This window comes from Embiotoca jacksoni, unplaced genomic scaffold (assembly GCF_022577435.1).
Source record: "Embiotoca jacksoni isolate LCO1_2020_lvr unplaced genomic scaffold, fEmbJac1.0.p SCAF_13, whole genome shotgun sequence".
Lineage (NCBI taxonomy): Eukaryota > Metazoa > Chordata > Actinopteri > Embiotocidae > Embiotoca > Embiotoca jacksoni.
In genome coordinates, this window is record NW_027185263.1 from 5,760,922 (window position 1) to 5,783,683 (window position 22,762).

The 22,762-nt window shown below is 39.7% G+C and overlaps 2 protein-coding genes across 3 annotated transcripts in view; one reads left to right on the forward strand and one right to left on the reverse strand.

The window, feature by feature from the left end:
• The first annotated feature begins 15,406 nt into the window (after positions 1-15,406).
• ccni2 (cyclin I family, member 2) lies at positions 15,407-18,835 on the forward strand. The gene is made up of 5 exons (XM_069146017.1): positions 15,407-15,746; positions 16,431-16,587; positions 17,330-17,464; positions 17,696-17,770; positions 17,913-18,835. Exons 2-5 carry the CDS (start codon positions 16,474-16,476, stop codon positions 18,096-18,098), a joined length of 510 nt encoding a protein of 169 aa, XP_069002118.1. The 5' UTR covers positions 15,407-15,746; positions 16,431-16,473; the 3' UTR covers positions 18,099-18,835.
• Positions 18,836-18,905: 70 nt separating this feature from the next.
• septin8a (septin 8a) overlaps positions 18,906-22,762 on the reverse strand; it is a 39,261-nt gene continuing 35,404 nt past the window's right edge. For both annotated transcript variants that reach the window (XM_069146014.1, XM_069146016.1), the window contains exon 10: positions 18,906-22,168. In XM_069146014.1, coding sequence (XP_069002115.1) covers positions 22,003-22,168 — 166 coding nt within the window. In that variant the 3' untranslated portion in view covers positions 18,906-22,002. The remainder of the gene's footprint in view (positions 22,169-22,762) is intronic.

Consider the following 22,762-nt stretch of genomic DNA (forward strand, 5'->3'; position numbering starts at 1 on the left):
AAAAAAAAAAAAAAAAAACACTGAGCATCCTTTCTTATGCAGACCCTTGCCCCCTTTTAATTTTCACAGCTTCCAACCCTTTGAACCAAGTGTTGGTTCATTCATTAATATTTATTTCCCTTTACATCACTTTGATGGTGGAGCCTTTTAAATGTTTAACTTGGTTCAGGGCCATTAAACAGTAATACCAGAGTCCTTTAATTCTAATGTACACATTATGGCAGCCTGAATACGAGCTGTTTGTAGATGACCTGCACACTCTGAGCGACGGTAGCCTTGTTTCCTGTTTTCTAGATATCCATGTCATCTCAAAGCATAATATCGTGCAGGGCAAAGCTTTATTGTACTTTCTCATTAAAGTAGTTTCTTTTCATACTCTGCCTGCTTTGAAATCGTTAGAACGTTCACCCATTCAGAAAAGAAAATATTCAACATTTTGTTGCTAATAGCAACCCTTACTGGCAATTACATGAATCATTTGTCACATCTGTGACCTATTGACAGGCATCTTTTGTCAACCCCCAAATACTCTTGTCACACTATTAGAACTCAGAAATCGACCTCCTTCCTTCACCGCACAATATTCACAAAAATATATGTAATATACCCGTCGGTCCACTAGAGGATAGCATGTTTTTGTGACAGTTTGGAATGTGTTTGTATTAAAGTGGACACATGACAAATGCAACAAGTCACGTGACAGAGGTCATCTGAGTCAGCAGAAGGGCAGTGAAGTCCCTCTGAGGTGTGAGGAGTGATGGTTGGTGGTATAAGATACAGACTTTCACCCAGATGGCATTAGTTTGACTTCAGAAGAAGGTAACAAAGGTTCCTTTACAGTAATGTAGTTTTGGTGCCTAAACCGAAGCACATCGTTTTGTTTTGCTAAACGCAACCATGTGGTTTTCCAAGCCACAATGAGGCAAAATCGGTAGACTGATACGCAACCTTCTCGTGGATCGGCAGGTGTATTACAAGCTTTGATATCGAGTAAGGGGTGGATGGATGGATCGACAAAACATTGGACTTGACACAGGAGACTGCTGTCCATTTCCAGTTTCAAAACGTTTAACCAGAACCAGTCCAAAACCTCAACAACCTATATATTATAGTAACCATGACACCGTTACTTTTAACCATGACCATACCTTTACATTGTTCATAATTTCTCCCCAAAACTGGATCTTTCCCTTACACTAACCAAGTCATTTGATTGATTGATAGATTGATTTAACTTAAAAAATAATGAAGGAAAGAAAATGATAATAGCTAATATACTGTATATATAGCTACACGCGTATGCATAGCCAACATTGACATACACATTCTGAAAACAAAGTACACACTTGGACATAATAGAAAAACTGTATACATAAGGCTCCCGAGTTTTACTTCTTATAGATTACACAGAACCAAGTACAAAAATATCATGCTGCTCAGAGGAGAAGCAAGCATGAAGCCTTTGACAAGAGGCTGCAACGAAAAGAATACTGAGTCCTAAGTATATACTCAGAGGTTGAGCTTCATGAGTTTTCATCATCCTTCTTCACCCAACAGGACTGAAGTATTAAATTACTCTTTTTAAAGTTTGTTTACTTTCAAGAATTTCAACAAAACTTAAGAAGCGGCACAAGAAGTGAAAACATGTTATGAATCCTATTTGAGAAGTATGCTAAGTTCTTATTGTAACAGGAAACCATTATGAAAGTTGTTTGTGATGAGGGCACTTCAGAGGTGATACATTTTTTTTGGAATGGATGATTTAGTCCCGAAAAAGCATAACCATCACTTACGATGCTGTTGAACCATTCAAGTTTCATTCAAAGGCATCAGCTGGCCAGTGGGCTGAAAATCTATGCTCAGTAATTGGATACTGCAGCTGACTGATGATTCTGTAAAAAGGATGATACAGATACAGTAAAATCAATGACATTTTTAATCAGCTTAAATTTTAATAAAAATAACACGTCTATTTGAAAAGCTTATTAAAATTAAAAAGATGGGCGTAATAACTTATAATCATTTGGGTGTGGGAAAAATATACTTACAAATCATTTGATTGATCTTCAGTCCCAGATCTAAAAAGCTTTTTGCTGCTCATGTAAGGATTTATTGGATGCCGTTTGTCAAGTGGTTGGATTTAAAGAGACAGTGCATAGTGTTTCCCATCCTTTTTTCACAACGAACCATCTCAGGAGGAAAAAGATAAATACAATTTTAAGTAGACACACATACATTCATATTTTTGAGGACGGTAATACATCACATTATTTAAACATGCTGAGTAGCAGGTGATACAGCACTTCACAGAAAATTACACGTTTAAAAAATAAAAAGTATTCAAACTGTGATGACCCGTCCAAGTTCCAAATTTAAAGTTTGTGTGTGAACATTCCATTTAAATTCACTATTAGCTTTACTGATTGCATGCCCTATTGACCTAAAATTGGTAAACTAAGCATATACATAATGTAGCTTTATATGCAGCCCTCCATCTGTCATACATGCAAACTATACTGTTAAATCCAAACTGTTAATTCTGTTAATCTAAAAAGTCAAAACCAAGAGTGAAGCTGTCAGTGCTTTTTGGTTTCCATGAGGAATGTTAGCTGTCGTAAAAATAGCTAAAGGTACAATATGCTATAAGCGGTTACACTGACAAGTAGGACTAAATGTGCACATATATCCACATTATGAATGCTTCTAATGTGCTGCACCTTTAATTTATGCAGTGTTTTAGATTCATCTTGGAATATGAAATAGTCATTTTAACACTGAGCAGTAAAATTGAAAAATATCATAGGAAAAGTTTAATAAATCTAGTGAAACAATGGTGCACTTTAAACTGCACAAAGACGCTGCTCCAACATAAAAAAAAAATCCAAGAAATTGAGTTGTGAAATAATTTAAATGGAGCAAAAGTAAAATACATCCCATTGAAATAAATAAATAAATGATATAACATGTATACTGAAAATGTATCACAAATATCAGTTTGTCTCAAAACAGACAAAATATTAGATCTGTTAAAAAGAATTTGTTCATTTCAAACAACCTGATGCTAAAATATAAAACAATTAAACTCTTTGTTTGTATTATGACAAAACTAATCCGGCACAATTTTGCAGTATTAGAAGCCTTTGTTACCAACTGCTGAGCAAACAAACTTTTTCGCCAAGATTCTGCATTTTATTTCCAAAATAAATATTTTCTATACCACCGGGGGTTTTACTCAGCAGATGGAAGCACGTAAGAGTGAGAGTGGACTTTTCAAAACAAGATCAGCTGACTGGGCTTTTACAGGCCGGTTAGTGCTCTAATTGAAATCTTTTCTGACTGGCAGACAACTGAAATGCTCAAATCTAAAATTTTCATCTGTGTAATAATCTGTAATCTCACAGGGCTTCCGGCTCATTGGTCCACATCACTTCAGTTTATACACAAATGATCTACCACCCATAATTTTACATGTGTATGTAGATGATACTTTTGCGTGTGTCAGTAAAGCCACATGACAGGTTTTTTTAGTCCTCTGCCTCGTGCACGTCTGATGGAACAGATATGTATGAATCAATATACTGCTCCTTCATACAGTTTTCTATGTTCAGGGGATCAAAATTCGGCTTGATATTATTTCTCTATGAGGCATCACGGGTTAATCAGCAACAAGTGATTTCAGCGCATGAAGTAATTATGACAGAACTATTGGGACGTTTTGGCTCGAAGGTGCACTCCAGAGAATCAAAAAACAAACTGGAATCAAACCAACCTTTAATTACTCATTTAGAGATTAAAGGGAAACCAAAAATGTAAAAAGCTTTAACTCCTAAAACAAGACAGAGTTTACTCACACTTGCTGATCCCAGTGATGCTATATGTGCATGTTACAATTAACAAAGAGAGAGACAACTGCATTCTCACAGGCTGGTTGGAGGTGGAGAGAGGAAAGCCTAAAGGGCCTGGAGGAAGCTCGCTGCCAGCCTATCTCATTAATTTAAATCACTGTGTTTCTATATACCTAAAAAAATAAACCATTCAAATAATACATCTGACGTGTGATGTCTTATACTGACTTTATCTTTAAGAGAATTTGGAGATGACAGAGAGGCAGCTGAAACGGAGGATAGCATCCGTAAAACAGACTTCAATATGATAATTAAGATGTTGAGCTTTTTTTCTTTCTTCTTCTTTTCTGTGTGTGTGTGTGTGTGTGTGTGTGTGTCCCGTCATGCTCAGATTGCTGGGGCAGACAATATCTCACAGCTGTTTTAAATAAAAAGCCTGTCCTCATTTTAAAATGGGATTAAAAACAATTATTTGAGCTGTTGGAGTAAATAAAGTAGAAAGGGCTCCCTGGTGTGGATGTGAGTATTTTCCTCGATGTGTGCATGCGTGTCCGTCACTTCATTAATGAGCACCTTCCAGGCAGGTTGCTGTGATGAGGACCGGTGCGCTCTCTTCCACAGAGATGAGAAATGATGGTGGCAGCCCAAAGTCTAATTATAAAGTGGGCCTAACAAACCAGCCGCTCATGTGTCTCTCACAGCCTTCGAGGAGAGAGAGAAAAGAAAACAACGGACTTTTCTTGTAATTTTCATTCTTTGTCCTTCGTGTGTTTCGCTTCCTTCCAAATGCTCCTTCCGCCTCCTCCACCCACACACTGGCTCTCTCTTCGATGCAACTCTCCCAGTCACTTCCCAAGAAGTAATGACATCATCAACGGGTTGTCATGGTTTTCAAACTGCAGCAACGAGACTTTGAGATGCTGTTCGATCTATTCTTTAAAACGCTTGCGGGAGGATGTTTGTACTTGGTGTAGTTTGAGCACGGAATATTCCTACAGACACCCACCAAGAGTAAAATTAGAGCGTTCCAGTGTTTCCAACCTGGGGGGTCAAGTCTCCCCAGAGGGTCCAAAGATACATTTAAGGGGTCACATGATTAAAAGGAATAAAAGGACCGAAACTGTAAGAATTTACTCTCTGCCCTGACAAGGACTCACTGTGGTCAAAACCAGCCTGTGTTATATATATGCATGAGGGCTTTGGCTTCCACCTGCACATCACAGGGCTGCACCTCATTCACGCTCAACATGAGCAGTCTTAGAAATTCTGATGTCAAGCAATAATTTCCATGTTTGCCATCTTAGTTAAAAGTTCACTGTGCAAGATTTAGGGGGATCTGTTAGCAGAAATGAAATATAATAGCGATAATTAAATTTTCGTTTGTATATAGCCGCCTAATACCAAGAACTGGTGTGTTTTTGTTACGTTAGAGTCACACCTTCATATCTAAATTGGGAGTGGGTCCCTTGCCATGGAGCAGTCCATGTTGAACCGCCATGTTACAGTAGCCCAGAAGGGACAAACCAAACACTACCTTTGGAGAGGGCCTTTGTAGTTTTTTTGCACTCTGCAAACTTCACCACTAGATGCCACTGAATCCTAAACTGCTCCTTTAAACATGTCAACATTTGCTAAATTAACATAAACACTCTTTAAATCTGAGGCTTATTGGAATATTATTTTCACAGGTATGTGATCATCGACTTAAATAAGTCAAATTTTTACCCGATGATAGTGCCAGATTAAAAGTCAGTGGATCACTGAATTTATAGCTAATCGTCATAAAGGATAAATGCATTTACTAAAATTTAACATAAATCTATTTCATACATTTCAAGTCAAAGCCACAAATTTGAATTTCATGGTGCTCGAAGTAAACTCTTGAGGATTATACTATAGGTCATTGGGTTTCATCCTCTGGACACCATGAAATTCTTCTTATGCGATATTCCAGTCAGGACCAAAGTGCTGAACTGGCCGACAGACCAGGAGCTCTGTCGCTTACGTGCCCTTACAAAGTCATGAGATTCCAGTTCAATAAGAGAAACACGTTTCCAGAGGTGTGAACGAGTGCACTCGACTCCTTATATAAGACGGTGAAGCAAAGCAAGCAGATGAGAGACAGTTGGAGGGGTTGGCGGTGTAGCATGAAAAATCAGCAGCTGCCGCTCCTCCTTCACCTTGGTGAAATTAGATCAGAAGGTTCTTTGATATCTCAACATGGATGTACTGCTGGTTCCATAAAGGGAAACTACATTTTGCAGCAAAGTGGTTTGGGGTCGCAACAATGCAGATTTCAAATATTAAGTCATTTTGACCACGCACTTTCATTTTTCAGGGCGGATTATAAAACTGGTAATAATTCCCATAATGAGACAAATTCCCCCCCTAATCTCCAGTGAATTTGGGATAACAGTAAAGAATGCCCTCGTAGGTATTGCCACCATAATGATATGTACACTGGTGGACAATTAGCTGTGCAATAATGATTATTATACAGTGGGTGGTTTCAGCAAAGCAATCTTCTGCCATAAATTTTAATTTGTTTAATGCCCGAAGTAAACCCGCACTCAATACTGATTAGGCCTAAATTTAATTCTTCACCCAAGGTGCTACACAACAGAGAAGTGATTTAAATGGAAATTTGCTTATTCCATTTTAAGCACTTGCATGAGACTGGTGATTAGAATTTAATTTCAAAAGTTAACAGGTATTTTACAAAAGACTCCATGAGTGGCTCAGCCAATGAGAAATGGAACTAAAACCCTATAATTTACATTGGAATTATAAAACGGAGTGAATGTGATGGCGGGTGTTTGTGATTAAATTAACTGAAACTGCTCTCACAGGGTAAATTATTGATTCTGCTTTTTAAATGTAACAGCGAAATACATTTGAGACTGCGCAGGAGAGTTAAGGGCAAGGTTAAAATCCAAATATAAAAAAGGTAAAACAAATCCATGGCCTACGCTCCAGTTACAGAATCAAATGCCAAGAGGCAGACAACAACCTCAAAATAATCCACCATTTGTCCACACTAAAATGAAAAGGTTTTTTCGCTGCATCAAGATAGTTATAATACGAACTTGAAAGGCAAAAAGCAGCACAAGAAACTCTAATGAAAGATACCGAGTTTCCAGAAATTCCTGGGCGACTGCTGCTCTGCTTCCAAGATGATTTTATTATGTAATATTTTCCCTCTCTTTGGACTCAAGAGGGCTTTTGTTCAATATCCTCTTATTGAGAGCAGTGCAGCTCCTGTGAAACCACACTGCCCCCTATTGATCAAAGACAACAACAGCTTCAAACTTGGTGCTCCCTCTGATTCCAGAGCGAAAATGCTCTCCGTTTCCACAATTCAACATTTTACTTCCAGAAAAGAAAATGTGACTCTTACTTTGCTCTGTAAAAAGGAGAAGGTTGGTGCTCACTGAAGGGAATAAGAGTCATGCAAAGTGCTTGTGTATATCTGTGAAAAGTATAAACTGTAACCCTTCTTTTATAGGGAGTACAAATGTTTGGTTCCATGGCCACTGAGCGAACAACTCTCCAAAGTGCATCACATTTTACAAAAGAAATGTACCACTGAAGATACTTGAATGAGTTTACTTGTACTGTATTCTTGCATAGATGGGAAAATGTGTCTCCCTTTCTCCTGATCGCCTCCTAGTTTTTGTTCTTTGATTTGGTTTTCCTTTGAGAAGCAACAGAATTAATCAACATCAAAAGAGGAACAGAAATCCCCTCTAAGGATTTGCCTATTTTATGAGATTTTACTTTAAGTACTTGAATTTAATAAGACATGGACTGGTGATGTAACCCTCCACTGTTTTAATCTCCATCCATTATGCCACATCAGACACACTCTGACTGTACAAAGTAATAGGACAACCTGCCACCTCTCCATTAAACAGACCATGAAATTGATTGAGCTTGCCTCAATGTTATTATCTCAATGTTTTCCACCTTCAGCGTACAACCTTTAATAATGGCATGAAGGCATGGGAGGGACGGGACACCATGTTTTTTATATATATATAATTCATATCGACTTGGTGATGATGGTCAAGCTCTGGGCTGCTCTCCCTGCACCCTCCTCTTCACTGCGCGCTTTCTTCTCTAACGATGTGAAGTCTCTCCCTCTGGAAATTACGCTCTGAAGCCTTTCAACGCAAGCAGGGGTGAAATCCGACATCTGAGAGCCGACCAAAGTAGGGTGCTTTGGAGGAGGAACAAAGAAAAAAAAAAAAAAGGAATATATTCTTTTTTTTAAATGAGCAGGGAATGGGTGTGCTGTTCAACATTTCATCTTTATATCACAGGGATGATGACGAACATGAAGAAGAAAGAAAACATGACTGGGGTTAAAGAGAGCTGCTGAATGGTCAGATTTCTTAACATCTATAATCCGGCCTCTGTCTCCCTCCAGTGGTAGCCCGTAAATGCAACAATCTTTAAAGATTTGTATGGTAGTTTTTATGTCAGCTGGCAGGAAGTGAGCCTGACTGCCTCCAGTTGTTCCAACAGCATTTTGATGGCAAACTTCCAGTTACTCCTCTTGTATCTGCACTATGAAGGGTCGATGGATAAGCTTTAACACACAGTCAGGTCCGTTTTACAGGAAACGTCTTCTCATCTGCTTAAATGGTTTTACTGATGCGTATAGTAACTGTTTACAGCTGAGCAGGAAGGTCAAATATTTCAAATCTGACTGTGAAGCTGCAGGATTCCTTTTCAAATGTATGTAGACATAAACTGAACAAGGTTGAAAGGTCTTGGGCTCCAACTTTCCCCTTTAAAGACTTGACAAGATTTAATTTAACACCCTTGTTTTGATGTATTCGATCACGTCTTTCATTGTCAGGGGTGAAAACTGTTAAGAGAGTGCTCATTTGGAGATTTTCTGATCAAATGACAGAACTTCTTGGTTAAATTTGGTAGCATAGATTAACATTTCTCTAGCATGTTGAAGCAAGCTTCAAAATGTGAGGATTTGCTAGTTTTGTCTCCTCTCCATTTGGCGAGTTTGATGTCACCTTGAGCTCTTGGCAGCTGAGATGGACATCAGTCTGAAATGATCCAAATCATTAATCAATTATTGGGCTTACAAAAATAAATTGAAAATAAACATAAGATGATTTACAATGATAAAGTGACTTAGAATTAACTTTGCAGCAAAAGTCTGCAATATGTTGCTGAAACATGCTCAAAATGATAATACTAACATTTTGATGTTTAGATGGTTTAATATTTACCATGTCTACTTTGTAAGTAAAGCAAATGGCTTTCTGATTAGCAACAAACACAAAGAACAGCCTGAAGCTGATGGTAATGTCATCAGTTCTGCAGATATTTGGTCATAAACCAAACTACTTGACAGCTAAGGTAAAGTTAAGTGCTCACTAAAGTTATTGGGCATTACCGTCTGAATTGAGACATTTTATTTAAAAAGGTAAAGAAATGTGAACCCTATGGTGGCATTAAAATGTCAGAGGTTCTCCCAAGTTTGTACAAATCCGCCTTTGGAGGGCATAAACAGTAGAGGGGAAAAAAAACATCATGGCAATCTATTCAGTAGTTTTTAAGACATTTCAATCTGAACACTCTGAAGTGTTGAAGCCTGCAAGCAAGGCTAAAAATACAAAATTGTTTCAAAATATACATTTAGCTGACTGGCTATATAAAAGAAGTTCTGTAGGATGTGCTCTAAGAACACGTGATGAATGTGTTCATGTTCTCAGTGGTTGTCTACAGGGATCTGTACCATGTTGTGTGATGTGCAAACAGCGAATTCCTGAAAATCTCAGCAGCCCTCCGTGGACTGCAATGCAGAGGCGACAATACTCGAGAGGGGCCTCAAGAGATAAAAAGAAAAACCATCTCAGTTTGGCCGTGATCAAAGTCAGAGATCAGATGTGACTTTAGCAGCATAATGTGCTCAGCCAAGTGCACGAAGCTTCCCTGACAGGACAAAGTTGGTTCTGGGTTGACATCGATTTACAGTGTGGTGCGGAGCATTCTTTGGCTACGGGGGCAGAGGGGGGGAGACACAGGGGGTCAGCAGACACATTGTAAATTCTTCTTCAACTGATCAGAGCAGACGGCGCTCAAACCATCACTGAGACATCACGTTAAACATGTAAAGTCTGCTTCTGTGTTTCACACTCAGGATCCAAGAAGTCGAAGCCAGCGCCATCACGTTAAACATGTAAAGTCTGCTTCTGTGTTTCACACTCAGGATCCAAGAAGTCAAAGCCAGCCCCCCCCCGAGGCTCTGTAAGTGTTTTCATCTCTTGTACAAGCAGTCCCTCGGCTCCCTTACGAAGACACTGTAGGACTGCTGCATACGTGACAACGTATGTTTTCCTTTGGGGGAAACTGATGTTTGGTGTTCCATCATTTAAAGGACCCGTGTAGATTTTCTGACAGAATCTCTTATGAGCATTTCATAAGATGCATTTCATAAGAAAATATCATTGCAGCATGTTTTCTCCATGGAAAATTGCTTCCAATGACAATATCTCAAAACTGATAAATGCTTAAGTAATTTTATTCATTTTATTTATTCAGTTAATCAATGATTTAGTTGTTTAATGTAAAAAGTCAGATTTTGTCTCAACAAAAGAAAAAGTATTTCTTGATAAATCCCAATAGGATCAATTAGCAAAACATTTTTTGAATTCATTTTATCAGGTTACAAGTGGATCATTAGAAAAGGAATTCAGTGATTTGATATTTGATGATATATCGTCATACTTTTACGCAAACCTTGTTGATTCCACATCTTGCATTAAAAAATGTGTTTGGCTTCTCTCTGTTATACAATGATAATGATATAAAATGGTAAATTAAATTTTTCTGAAATTTGGACTGTTTACATTTTCCCCAATTTTGCTATCATATATTATACCCATGGCCAAGTTTGGACCGCACCATTTTTCTGTGACCCAACAGGACCTTTGACAAGCTCGTGCTTATACACCTTATTCTGAATCCTAACCATGACGACGAACTGTAAATTATGTGCAGCCAAAAAGTACATTATGAGTTTTATAGCAATGTACAGCACAGTGGTGTTAAGTTTTCCTATTCATTTACATTGGATCTATGCTTTGGTCTCTCCTGCTCCTAAAGGAGTAGCACACTGACAATGGAACATTTTCAAAAGAATTGGCAAGATGACAGTTTTTGACAATACTTTCTGCAAAATAATAAAATTACTATTATGCAGATTAAAGAGTAGTGTTCTAATTATTTAGAAATTTTATCTTAGATTTTGAATTTAGATTTTCTGGAAGATATTACATTTTAATGAGATGTAATTTCTAGTGAATTTTTCTGCCCTTCATAGGAAAGAATTTGGGCATCTCTGCTATAGACACAAGGACCAGGTTTACACTTTTTTAAGTCTATCTTCCACAGTCCTCTTTTCATGCAAAAATGCTATCTGAAGTTAAGCTAAGATGAAGTTTCAACAGTTGGAGTCTTTTGAGTACAAAATCCTAAAACCTGAGATGAACTTGGCTGTGGTATAAGGAAATATTAAAGTGATTTTTAACTTTTGAAAACCAGAGTGTAGTGTCTTCAACCTATTCTTTAACTCATCATTTCACCTGTGCTTTCAGCTTCATCTCAAAGTCTTCAAATAGAGGAAGTTAGAATTATGAATTAAACAAACATATATTTTGTTATCCTAGTTATAAAACTTGCTGATTGGTTAAATCTGTCACCTAATTATTTCGGATCTTCAAAAACACACCACTCCAGATGTGTTAAAGTGAGAACACTCATTTCCATCGTGGTCCCAAGATGTCCATCACTGTTAACAGCTTTGCAGAGTGTTTTTTTTTTTTTTTTTTTTTTTTTTTTTTTTTAAATAGGTGTTCTTCAGGGACTGGACAACTTCCAGGCTCCTTTAGGAATTAGGAGTATAAACACCATGAGATTTCTCTTAATCTATAACACTAACAACACCCTAAACAGTGATGCAGACTTTCATGCTGCTACCGTGTACCAACAGGGAAAAGCTTTACACCCAAACATCTAAATAGCAACAGTTGTCCAGTTATATTCCCATGTGGCTGAAGTGTGGTGGAATGTAAACACACACACACAGACTATGAAAACATGTAAAATGTCCCATCAGCAGAAGCAGTGAGCAAGCATTACATTCTGACTGGTACAGTTCAGATTGCAGCGAATGGAGATGGATGACAGGGAGGAAGGGGGGGGGGGGGGGGGACCACAGTATCACACTGAGACAGGAAGATAAAGAAGGAGAAGGACGGTTAGGATTGGGTTCAGGCCCCAGAATATACTGTGAGTGAATAACCTCTAGATATATTAAATGACATCGTCTCGAGCACTCACGGCCCAAAGAACAAACAAAATGTCAAACACAGCCCGACTCGATGCAGTGCATAACCACCGTGTTCCCACTGTTGTTACACTCTGTCAACATGCAGATATGCAGCGTGCTGCTACCGTTGTTTCTTATCAGCATTCCTGTCATGACCTCGGCTCACACACGCTGGTTTGACTTAGTTGTGGTTTTTTTTTATCTGCCAGCTGACTGTGAGTGGAGAACAAACTGTTTCTGCTTGTGGCTGACGTTTGTTGACTGATCTTATTTCAAGTTTCTTGACTGTGTACAAACACAGAAGGTCCAGTGCTTCTGAAAGTCGTTTCTGAAGTTTCCCGACAGGAACCAAGTCAGGAAACTGTGAATACGGTTCTCTCCTTCCGTCACGGTGTGTGCCGTTTGATTTTCTAAGTGTCAATCAGAAATTAAACAATCTTTGAAATATCGACTGCTGCACAGTCTGCAGGCTACACACCAAGCTGTTCAATCTGTTCCAACAACAGCTCTGACAGGTCTCTGGCACTGCTTAATGGTCTGTAATCGACATAAATAATACATTTCAGCAGTAATAAGCTAGCTAATTAGAGCAAATATCCAGTGTTATTATAGCACCCTGCTAATCTCTTACAGAAATAGCCCAGGTCATGAGTAATTGGACAGTGATACATTCCTCATTTTTCTGGCAGCACACAGGATTTTAAATAAAAAAGACTATAAGATTAAACCTCTAGCTTAAAAAAAAAAAAAGCCTAAGTATATCACTTTATACTTTAAATCTGCATATGTCGTATAACATTTCAGTCTCAGTAGTGTATTTAATTTATAGTCAAATCAAATGGGCCACACTCAGTTCATGCAATTGATTTGGACATTAAGATTTCAGAAATTTACTAAAGGCTTCTTTCAGGCTCAGTTGACACCATACTTTTTATCTATTTTGGTGGATTTGTGGCAGACTGAGTCTCCCAATATTATACACATACAGCTAAAGCCCCAACAAGTGTAATGTTCCTGATGGGTAAAGTCAGTCAGGCCAAATACAGAAAGCCACTGAAATGAGTATTCAGTGAAAAAGTTGGAGTGCAGCTTCTGAAAGCAGCATCAGACATCTGCAGGTCAAAACTTCAGAATACAGGAAAAAAAAAAACTCTCGACCATCACAAACCATCTCCCACCGTCTTCAGTGTAACTATTAAAATGGACTCAACAGTGATTATCAAAAATAAATAGGTTATTAATTTAACCATTACTTACTTGCTTGGCATGGTTGCGATACCACCATCAGTTCCTAGTTTATCATTAAAATGGAGAACACCTTCATGCATAAAACTTTTTAAAAACGAATAATTCCTTCATGCTTTACAGGAGTTTGCATTAACGCCACCTACGTGTTATCCAATGACGAGCACACTGACAGACATAAATAGTGATGAATGCATTGAATACAGCAGATTGTGATTTTCTCATCAACAGTGATTACAGCATTTGCATTAAACATACCTGTTGGTGGTTCAAGTGCATCCAACCAGCTGAATCTTGAAGTCTTTTGGGTAGAACTGTAACATTACTACTAGTAAGTGAATTGATCAGCGGAGAGTTAATCGTCAACAATTTCATTAGTGATTAATCAATTGGGCAATTTTATAAAGTAAAAACTGCAACAATTCACTGGTGCCAACTTCTCAAATGGGATTATTTTTATGGTTTTCCTTGTCATCTGTGATATCAGTCTGAATCGCTGAACTGTTGGTCGAACTAAACTAAATATCGGAAAATGTCATAATGGGCCTTTTTTTTTTTTTTTTACATTTTATAGAGTAAACTTCGGAGCCCTGGAGTGGCCATTGAGAGAGAAGAAAAAGTAAATTGTGGGCACGAGATACTAAATCGTGGCCATGAGATAGTATTTCATGCGTACGTTTTATTTCATTTGTGCGCATGAGATAAGTTTATATACAGAGAGAGCCTTTCCCTTCTAAAAAAAAAAAAAATAAATAAAAAGTGCACTGCACCTGCTTCAAGTGTCCGTTGACCATCTATAAAGTCGATAGCATCCTCAAAGTTAGCATATTGCCAACAATATAATCAACAAGCTCTCAATATCATGTTAATGGCCTTTTACTAACAATAATCATTTGCACTATTTCGTGGCCTCGATTTAGTATTTACTGCGCACGATAAAAAAAAAATAAAAAACATTTTTCTCTCTATGGCCACTCCAGGGCTCCGTAGTAAACAAATAATCTATTAATAGGGAGAATAGTCAGTAGCTCAATTGATAATGAAATGAATAAGTTGCAAGAGGGAAAAGTGGAGTCCAGAGATCAAACAGGGGTGCAAAGCTCAGAGCGACATAATTGTATCAATCACCAATCATCAATGAGACTGGGAGTAGATACACTGAGGGGGTTGACTGCAGAGTGGCTGCAGGTGGGGCATATTGGGGGGAAATGGGAGCAGGTGAGGTGGGCGTGGCAGGCGGGAGACTGGACATAGAGAAAGGCTGGGGACCCCTGCTGGGTGGAGGGAGGAAAACAGGGAACAAGCAGATTAAATGCACACAAAAAAAGGTGTCACTAACATGCTGCCATGCCTGACATAACACTTGCTCTACATGGTCACACTCACCTTTTATTAGGGTAAAATGTGACCTGAAGGGCCAGATTAACAGGGCCCCTGGAGCAAAACTGGCCCCTGCGGACCACCCTTCAGATATAATTTGTATTGTAACCAGTTTCCATTGTGAACACGTCATAGCATACAGCCAGGACTAGGCTTTTTTTTTTTTTTTTAGCAGGGATAAAAACCTGAACCTGGCCCCAGATTTGCTGCGTCAGGTAGTTTGTGGCAGACCTCTTATTCCACTCCATGAACTAAACTGGATTTTACTCACAGTCTTCAGTGAACCAGCTCTCAAACACGGTGTATGAGAGGAAGTTCTCCTCCAAATAAAAAATTGTATTTGGAAATATCTCTGCAGGATTAATTTACATAAAGAGGAAAACTCAATTATATACCAGCACCTAAATAAACTCCTTCTGGGGACACAAAACAGAAATCTTCCATTTCCAGTGGAAGCTCGACCATTTTGTGTGACGGGTCCCGTATGTCTGACCCACTAACACATATCTGTTTGTTAGACGGGGTGACGTCACGGCGGGGCGGAGCCAGGAGGGTTCAAAACACAGCCTGCCCTCAATCCTCACGGATTTTTTTTTTTTTTTGCTTCCTGCCTCGTTTTGCGCTTATTTTCTGCCACAGTCTCCAGTTTTCTAAAGTGCTTGGTGTGTGTGTTTTTTTTTTTTTTTTTTTTTTTTTTTTTTTTTTTTTTTTTTCTTACCTTTTATTTTACCAGCTGTTTTTTCTATCTGCTCTCCGTTCATTCCCTGCGAAACGCGTCTTGTTCCGAGATTGTTTTCACAAACAGCAGCCTGCTTGTTTGTTTGTTTGTCGGTTGCTTTCGGTGGATATGGACTAATTTAAAAACCGTATAAATGCACCTGCCGTCGATGAGATTCTGTGCTTTTGAAATTGAAGAGGTAAGACTGCTTGAGCACAAAGAAAGAACAACACGAAATGGGTTTTTTTTTTGTGTTTGTTGTTGTTGGTCTGCAGCGGCAGCAACTGTGCAAGAGGCTGCAGCAGCTGCAGCCCATTATCCCGCCTGGATCCTGTTGGTGCTGCAGATCAACCCAAAGTACCACAGCATGGATTTAAAGTTCGCGTCGACTGGTTTCTCTCTCCCGCGCTGTCTGCCTGCAAAGTCTGAAAATGGCGTTGTTGTTCAGCAAACTGAACCCATTTCCTACTGCGTACTTCACTCGTTCAGCAGAGAGCTGCTCAAACGTTTACCACATAAACGAACTGCCTCCCCCAAATGGACTAATTGTGGAGAGAGGCACTTGTTTAGACCGGGATTAAATATCAAAAGAGCTGCTCAACAAACAAATGTTTGAGTCTTAAAACTTTTCTCGTTTTTAAAAACAAGCCCTCTCTTATGTCCCATGCATCCTCATTAAACATTTCGTATTAAAAAATGAAGGTGAAACACAATGAGACTGAATACATGTTATATTGTTGTTTGATCTGATGCAATGATCAAGTGAACCTTTTGAATAGGAAATTGGAGCACTTTTAAGGGACGCTTTGTTTTGTGTATGAAAAACCTGATCCCATTGTAATCTCTTGTCTGTGGCATCCTCCTCCTCCATCTCCTCCATCAGGTGTGTGTGCCCTGGATGCAGCCTGGCTTGTGCTGTTGTGGCGATGAAGAACCCAGGACCTGCGGCGAGCCGTCGGCTGGTCGGCCTGCTGGAGGTCGCTCTGGTCCGAGAGGCTCGCCTCTGGAAGGGGCCTTTCTTCAAGAATGGATGCATCCAGGTGAGTCAGTGTGTAAATACATGGAATCATTTTTTGCATTTCCAGCTGGTGTGACGATGCTGAAAGGTTCACAGACTCCAAATAAACATCAGAGTTGGTCGAGCATTTTCTGGGCAGCTAAAACGGGACACTTTGTGAGCTTTTTTTTTTTTTTTTTTTATGGTGACGAAAAGGGGAATAAAGCCAGAATAAATATCAGTCTTGATCCTTTCAGTAAAATGAGAAGAAAACCTTTTCTTTATGTCACAGGAACCAAAAAGATTTGTGGGAAACGTCATCATCTTGAGGAAAATGATTCAGCTGGTGTGATGATGAGGCAGGCTGTTTTTGTATGGTCCTTTTTTAGAGAGTAACATGAATATTTAAAATCAGTGAGTAAACAGAACTGAACAATATACATAAAACAATTATTGTTGAACCATGTACTGCAGGTGCGATCCATCCATTAATTTAATAATACTGATGTTTAAAAGTTTTAGAATGTGTAAAAGAAAGTCATTATTAGCATGCCTTATTCCACTGTTTACCAGACTTCCCTCGCCGAATGAATTCATCCTTTTTTCAGCAATGTGTATACAAAACGTTCTAGTCTCAAAAACATTCAAAGCAGAATCTAGAACCAAGTTTGGGTTCCGAGAGGCTCGAGTTGGCATGTTGTTCAGTTCTATTTCACTAATGTAAAACTCAGTTCCTCACACACGTGTCGTTTATTAACCGATGGCTGTCTCCGTTAACCACTCAGGGTGCCGACATCTCTCCATCCCAACACCAAGAAATGATCGTTTGGCTCAGGGACATGAACAGGCATTTTCAGTTCTGTCCAGAGACCTTCGCACTGGGAGTTTGTGTCCTCAATCGACTGCTGTCCACTGTCAAGGTAGAGTGCTGAGTTCAATTACTGGCAAATTTGACTGCATGTTAAAATTTCAGTTTGACGGCACCCGCAGCTTAAAATTAAACGTGCTCCGCCCAATTTTCACAGGTACCAGTTCACAACATGCAGCACAGCTTCCATTCCTTCACTGTGTCTGAAGAAAGAGTTGTTTCACAGATCTGTCTGGTTCTTAAGACAAACAAAAGGCTCTTTTTCTTTTTGTTTTGTTCCCAGGCTCAACCAAAATACCTGAAATGCATTGCTTTTACCTCACTGGTCCTGGCTGCCAAAATCAATGAGGAAGATGAGGTAAGGTGATCCTAAAGGATACAAAATAGAGTAACATCAGATAAACAAAACGAGAGTTTAAAAAAAAAAAACATGCACTCCACTGCATTTTCAGAACAATATGTTTATTTGCTTCCCTTTTTGTTGACGTCTGTTTTAACAGGTAATAGGTTCTGTTAAAGACCTGGTTGTGCAGAGCGGATGCAACTTTTCAACAGCGGAGATTCTTCGCATGGAGAGGATCATTCTCGACAAGCTGCACTGGGACTTGTACACCGCAACACCGGTCGACTTCATTCACATAGTAAGTTGGAATTCAGCAGATAAACAGGCAAACAGAACACTGTAGGTTTTTTGTTCTTTCTTTCTTAACTGGACCTGAACTATCGGAGCATCTCACCGCGAGCTGGCTGGACTTTGAAATGCTTTGTGAATTCAGGTCCTGGTCTTGCATAAAAACACAAGCAGTACAAAAAGCACACATCGAACCATCATGCTTGCGTCAAGTTCGCTTCAAGATGGTGTTTACAACCCCTACCCCCCCACCCCTCTCCCTCCTCCCCCTCCTCCCCTTCACCAGGAAAGAATTGGTCCTTTTTATAGAGATTGTGCATGTATTTGATTTTACTCGATGTGCCCATAATTATTATAACAAACTCCATTCAGTTCAGGTTGAAGTGTGCCCTTCCCTTCTTGAATAATCAGTGCAGCCAAGAACCAGAAATAAAATCCTGCCTCTCACTAAAGCAAATACATCAAATAAAGAAGCCAGAATTTGGAGGATGCGAGATTTGCGTTTAGTTCTCCAATACATCATGAATCGTGGTCTTTTTATACTTCATTCTAACGCTGCATCATTTAGCTGATCATCAGAAAACGAGTCTTCAACTGTTTTGATAGTCAAATTATCGATACACTGTCAAATATTTTCTGGGTTCAGCTTCTCAAATGCAAAATTTGATGCGTTCCTTTGTTCTACTCAACAGTAAACCTAATTTATCACAATTTTCTTGCATTTTATAGAAAAAATGTGACTTGAAAATATTTGCTAGATTTATAAATATAGATAATAGCGATTCACTGCAGACCTACTTTACTGAATTATTTTCAAAGTCCTAATCAACAGATGTAAGAAATCAACTTTGTCTAAACTGTGAACATTTAAAAAAAAAAAAACTTTATTGTCACAATTAAAATTCTCAGTGGACAAACCCAAGTTATAACCCAGGCCAGCTCCCCAAATAGTGCGAATATATGAACAAAAATCAACAAGTAAAAGCTGTATGAGATTCCCCTAACCACGCAAGACTGCATTTGCAAGCTGCCAGCAAAATAACATGCGTGTTGCATATCAGGCCAAGGCACTTCTGACTAACTCCGACCTGCAGCCTCACTGCGGAAACACAACCCCCGCTGCCACCAGAGGGGGAGTCTGAAAGTACTGTTTAAGATCATTTTAGTTATCGAATCTCAAGAAACTAGGACATTTTGGGTGGTTAGTGTGTCGACAACATGCTGTGTGGGTTGTTGAAACCGTCTCCTAATGTCCAAGTATTGTTGTCAGTATTCAAAAGCCCCCCATGCTGTGTTGTTCAGTTTACAGCCTGGATCTGTACACAGCAGTGTGATTTGTTAAACCCTCACGAGTCGTTGCCCGAGGCGGTAACCACTGATTGAAGTGTCAAAAAACACACACACACACATCATTTAGGTCCCATCATGCACTTGGGCCCAGGGCTGTATTCATAAAGCTTTTAATGAGAAGTCAGGATGCGTTGATTTTAAAAGAGCAGCAACTAATCTGACTCGGCAGCAGTGTAAGCAGACACTGATGGAGTAAATTAATTAGGACAACTGTTTTAGCAAAACGGTACAAAAGTTGCGACGCGATCGTCATGATACTGCGATCACGCTGCCGGAGCTTCTCATTTACGTGAAGATAAAGGAGCAGTGTGTGGAATTTAGTGGCATCTACCGGTGAGGCTGCAAATGGCAAAGAACTAAACGACACTCGTTCCAACTGTACAAGATAATCTTGTAGAAACATGGCGGTTAGTTGGCTCCTTCCAAGGTAACAAAACCACAAGAATCCTCAGTTATAGGTGATTATACGCAAAAAAACCAACAACAACATAATACTGAAGATTATATTCCATTTCTGCCAGTAGATCCCCCTAAATCGTACACCCTCAACTTTAAGATCAAATATCAAATCTTCGATGAAGAAACGAAACATCTTTCAGGCCAGCAGGTGGATGCTTTATGAATACAGCCCATCATTTTCTTGATAAACAGTAAACGCATTGTATTTGAGCCATACCGTTCAAAGATTCTTCCACCGAGATGGCTCCCTCAGTGATAATTCCCGACGCACTCCCTCCTATAAAACCCACCTGACTGATTTTTTTTTTTTTTTTTTAAACTTGTCGATCAGCTGATTTGTGAAGTCTTGTCGTGCATTCTCATCTCAGGACCGCCTACATTCCCTTTACAGATTAAAAAAAAAAAAAAACAGCGTCAGATTTGTCTGTGATGCCGAGATCAGCGGGCGGACTGATGCTTTATCTTAAAGCCAAAAACCGTAGACCGTCACCAGAAAGCAGCTTGGCACATTCGGACTGAACTGGGCCGCTCCAGAGTCCTCTGCAGAACTAAAATTGGCACTTTCTTTCCCTCCCTGTTACAGTTTGAGGATCCGACTGATATTTGTGTCACAGGTTTACCGAGAGCAGAGTTATTATCGTGAATCTATTATTGTTACTTTAGGTATTACAAAATCCAAGACTTTCAAAATAAAAAGACATAATGTAATAATAAAAACTATAATAAAATAAAGACATTTTCTCTCTTTTTATACTATTCAAATAAATACTTTGACTATACTTTAAGTAGCTCACAATTACATCCCCCCCCCCCTGCCCTGAAGAAATTACTTTGCATACCCTTTCCTAAATACAGTGTTACTCTTCATCGTCTACAAAACGGCAATCAATAAAAATCTATCGATAATTTGTCACAGACTCTCCACCATGACACTTGGATATAAATAAATCGGAGGACTTACAGGGATTCCTTTTCATGACCTCTCGATGTTCCTCAACGTCCAAGTGAAACTCTCTGAAAGGTAGAATCAGCCGTGTGATGCTGAAGACGTTTCCCCGTTTCACACCGATTTAGGAATGTCAAATCTAAAACGCACATTGATCTTTGTTTGCTACATTACCCCCGAAATCTCTACGTTTCCACAATGAAGCGTCGAAGGAGAACTCGAGGAAAAGGAGGAAGGAGGGATTTTTTTTTTTTTTTTTAGAAAGTTTCAAAAACACAACTGGAATTACGTTTGACTTTCGTGCACCACGTTGCTGAATCTACCTCCCAGTAAAATCCCACTTTCTTTAAAACCAATGGCTTCTTTTTGCTACAGATTGAGAGACAAACTAAAGCAGATGAACGAAACACAACATGATGGGGTGGGTGAATGAAATGGACATTTAACTAAACCATTGGAAGTAGAGTTCACTTCTCAATATCTTGTTAGCGTTCAATTAAACCAAAGGATAACATTTTGCGTGTACCCACTGGTTTCATTGAAGCTAGCTAACGAATGTTTACGTTGTGTGGCAAAAGTAAAAAGACATTTTTGAACTAAAGTGCAAGGTATCTTTTTTTTTTTTTTTTTTTTTTTTTTACTTTGAGCCCCCTCTCAGGTTGGGTTTGATTAGTTTCTGCCCACGAACGGGAACACAGAAAAGCACTGCACGTACGATACAATACAAACAAGCTTAACATGAGTACTCGGGCAAAGAGAGAGGAGTGGGGGGGGGGGGGCGCGTCGTTAATAAAAACCTGCACAGAGCTTCAGCTTTGGAGCTCTGCGGTAACTTTTAATGTGGCAACGAACACTTGAGATGAGTAGAAGGTCACAGACCGATTGACGGTGTCCAGGTTGGACGAGAGTGACGTTGGGGCGGGTCAAAGGGAGGAATGGAGTGTCGACCTTTTGTCAGACACGTATGGCTAAATGCACTGGTGCATTTTGAGGTCTAAAGCAAAAGGAGGTAAGGAGTGAGGGACGGACGGACGGACAGACAGTGAGACGACAATGGCATCATTACGCTAACGTTTCGTTCTTCTCCGTCCTAGTTCCACGCCCTGCTCGTCTCCGCCCACCCCCACCTCATTCCGTCCATCGGCGTCGGCGTCGGCTGGGACTCGGCGACGGACCCCGGGGTGCGCCCCGCCGGGCCGGGGCCTCAGAAGAGGCCTCCGGGCTTCCAGGTGGCGTTGTGGACCAGGCAGGTGCAGCACTGTATGGCCTGCCACCAGCTCTGGCAGTTCAAAGGCTCCACGTTGGCCTTGGCCATCATCACTTTGGCGCTGGAGGCGCTCACCCCCGACTGGTTCTCCATCTTCACCGAACTGTTGACGAAAGCACAAGTAAGAGAAAGGCACAGGCCTGAGAGAAGCCTTTTTCTAACTCTAGTTGGTGTTTGAGGGATGCCAGCGTGCTCGAACACCAATGGAGTAACCAACACCGATTTTAGCTTCATGCCGATACATTAGAGCCAGCATATATATATATTTCTTTAAAAAAAAATATACTGAAGTCATTCAAAATATAATCAAATATTGGATAATATAGGGTTCTTATTTAAAGTCTTGCTTCCTGATACAAACTTGCCCCTTTTTTGTTTAAACGGTTTTCTCTTCATACTGGAGGGGGCTTTGGATGAAGACATTAAAGGCGCGTGTCGGCACATTCGGGTGAACAACAATTGAGCTTTCCCGCCAAACAACGGACGCACGTCTTTGGTTAAAGAGGCGTCTTCTACCGGTCCAACACTGTTGAGATCACAACGCAAGTGAAGGAGAGCGAGCTTTGACGCTAAGGAGTGAATCTTTAAATGCTGCTGCACAAACCTGCACTTGTCAAGAAAGTAGAGCCCGTTTTATCCCGTTTGTGGCCAAAAGATGTCTTTTAAATGAAAACTTCCGAGCCAGTAGGAAGTTGAA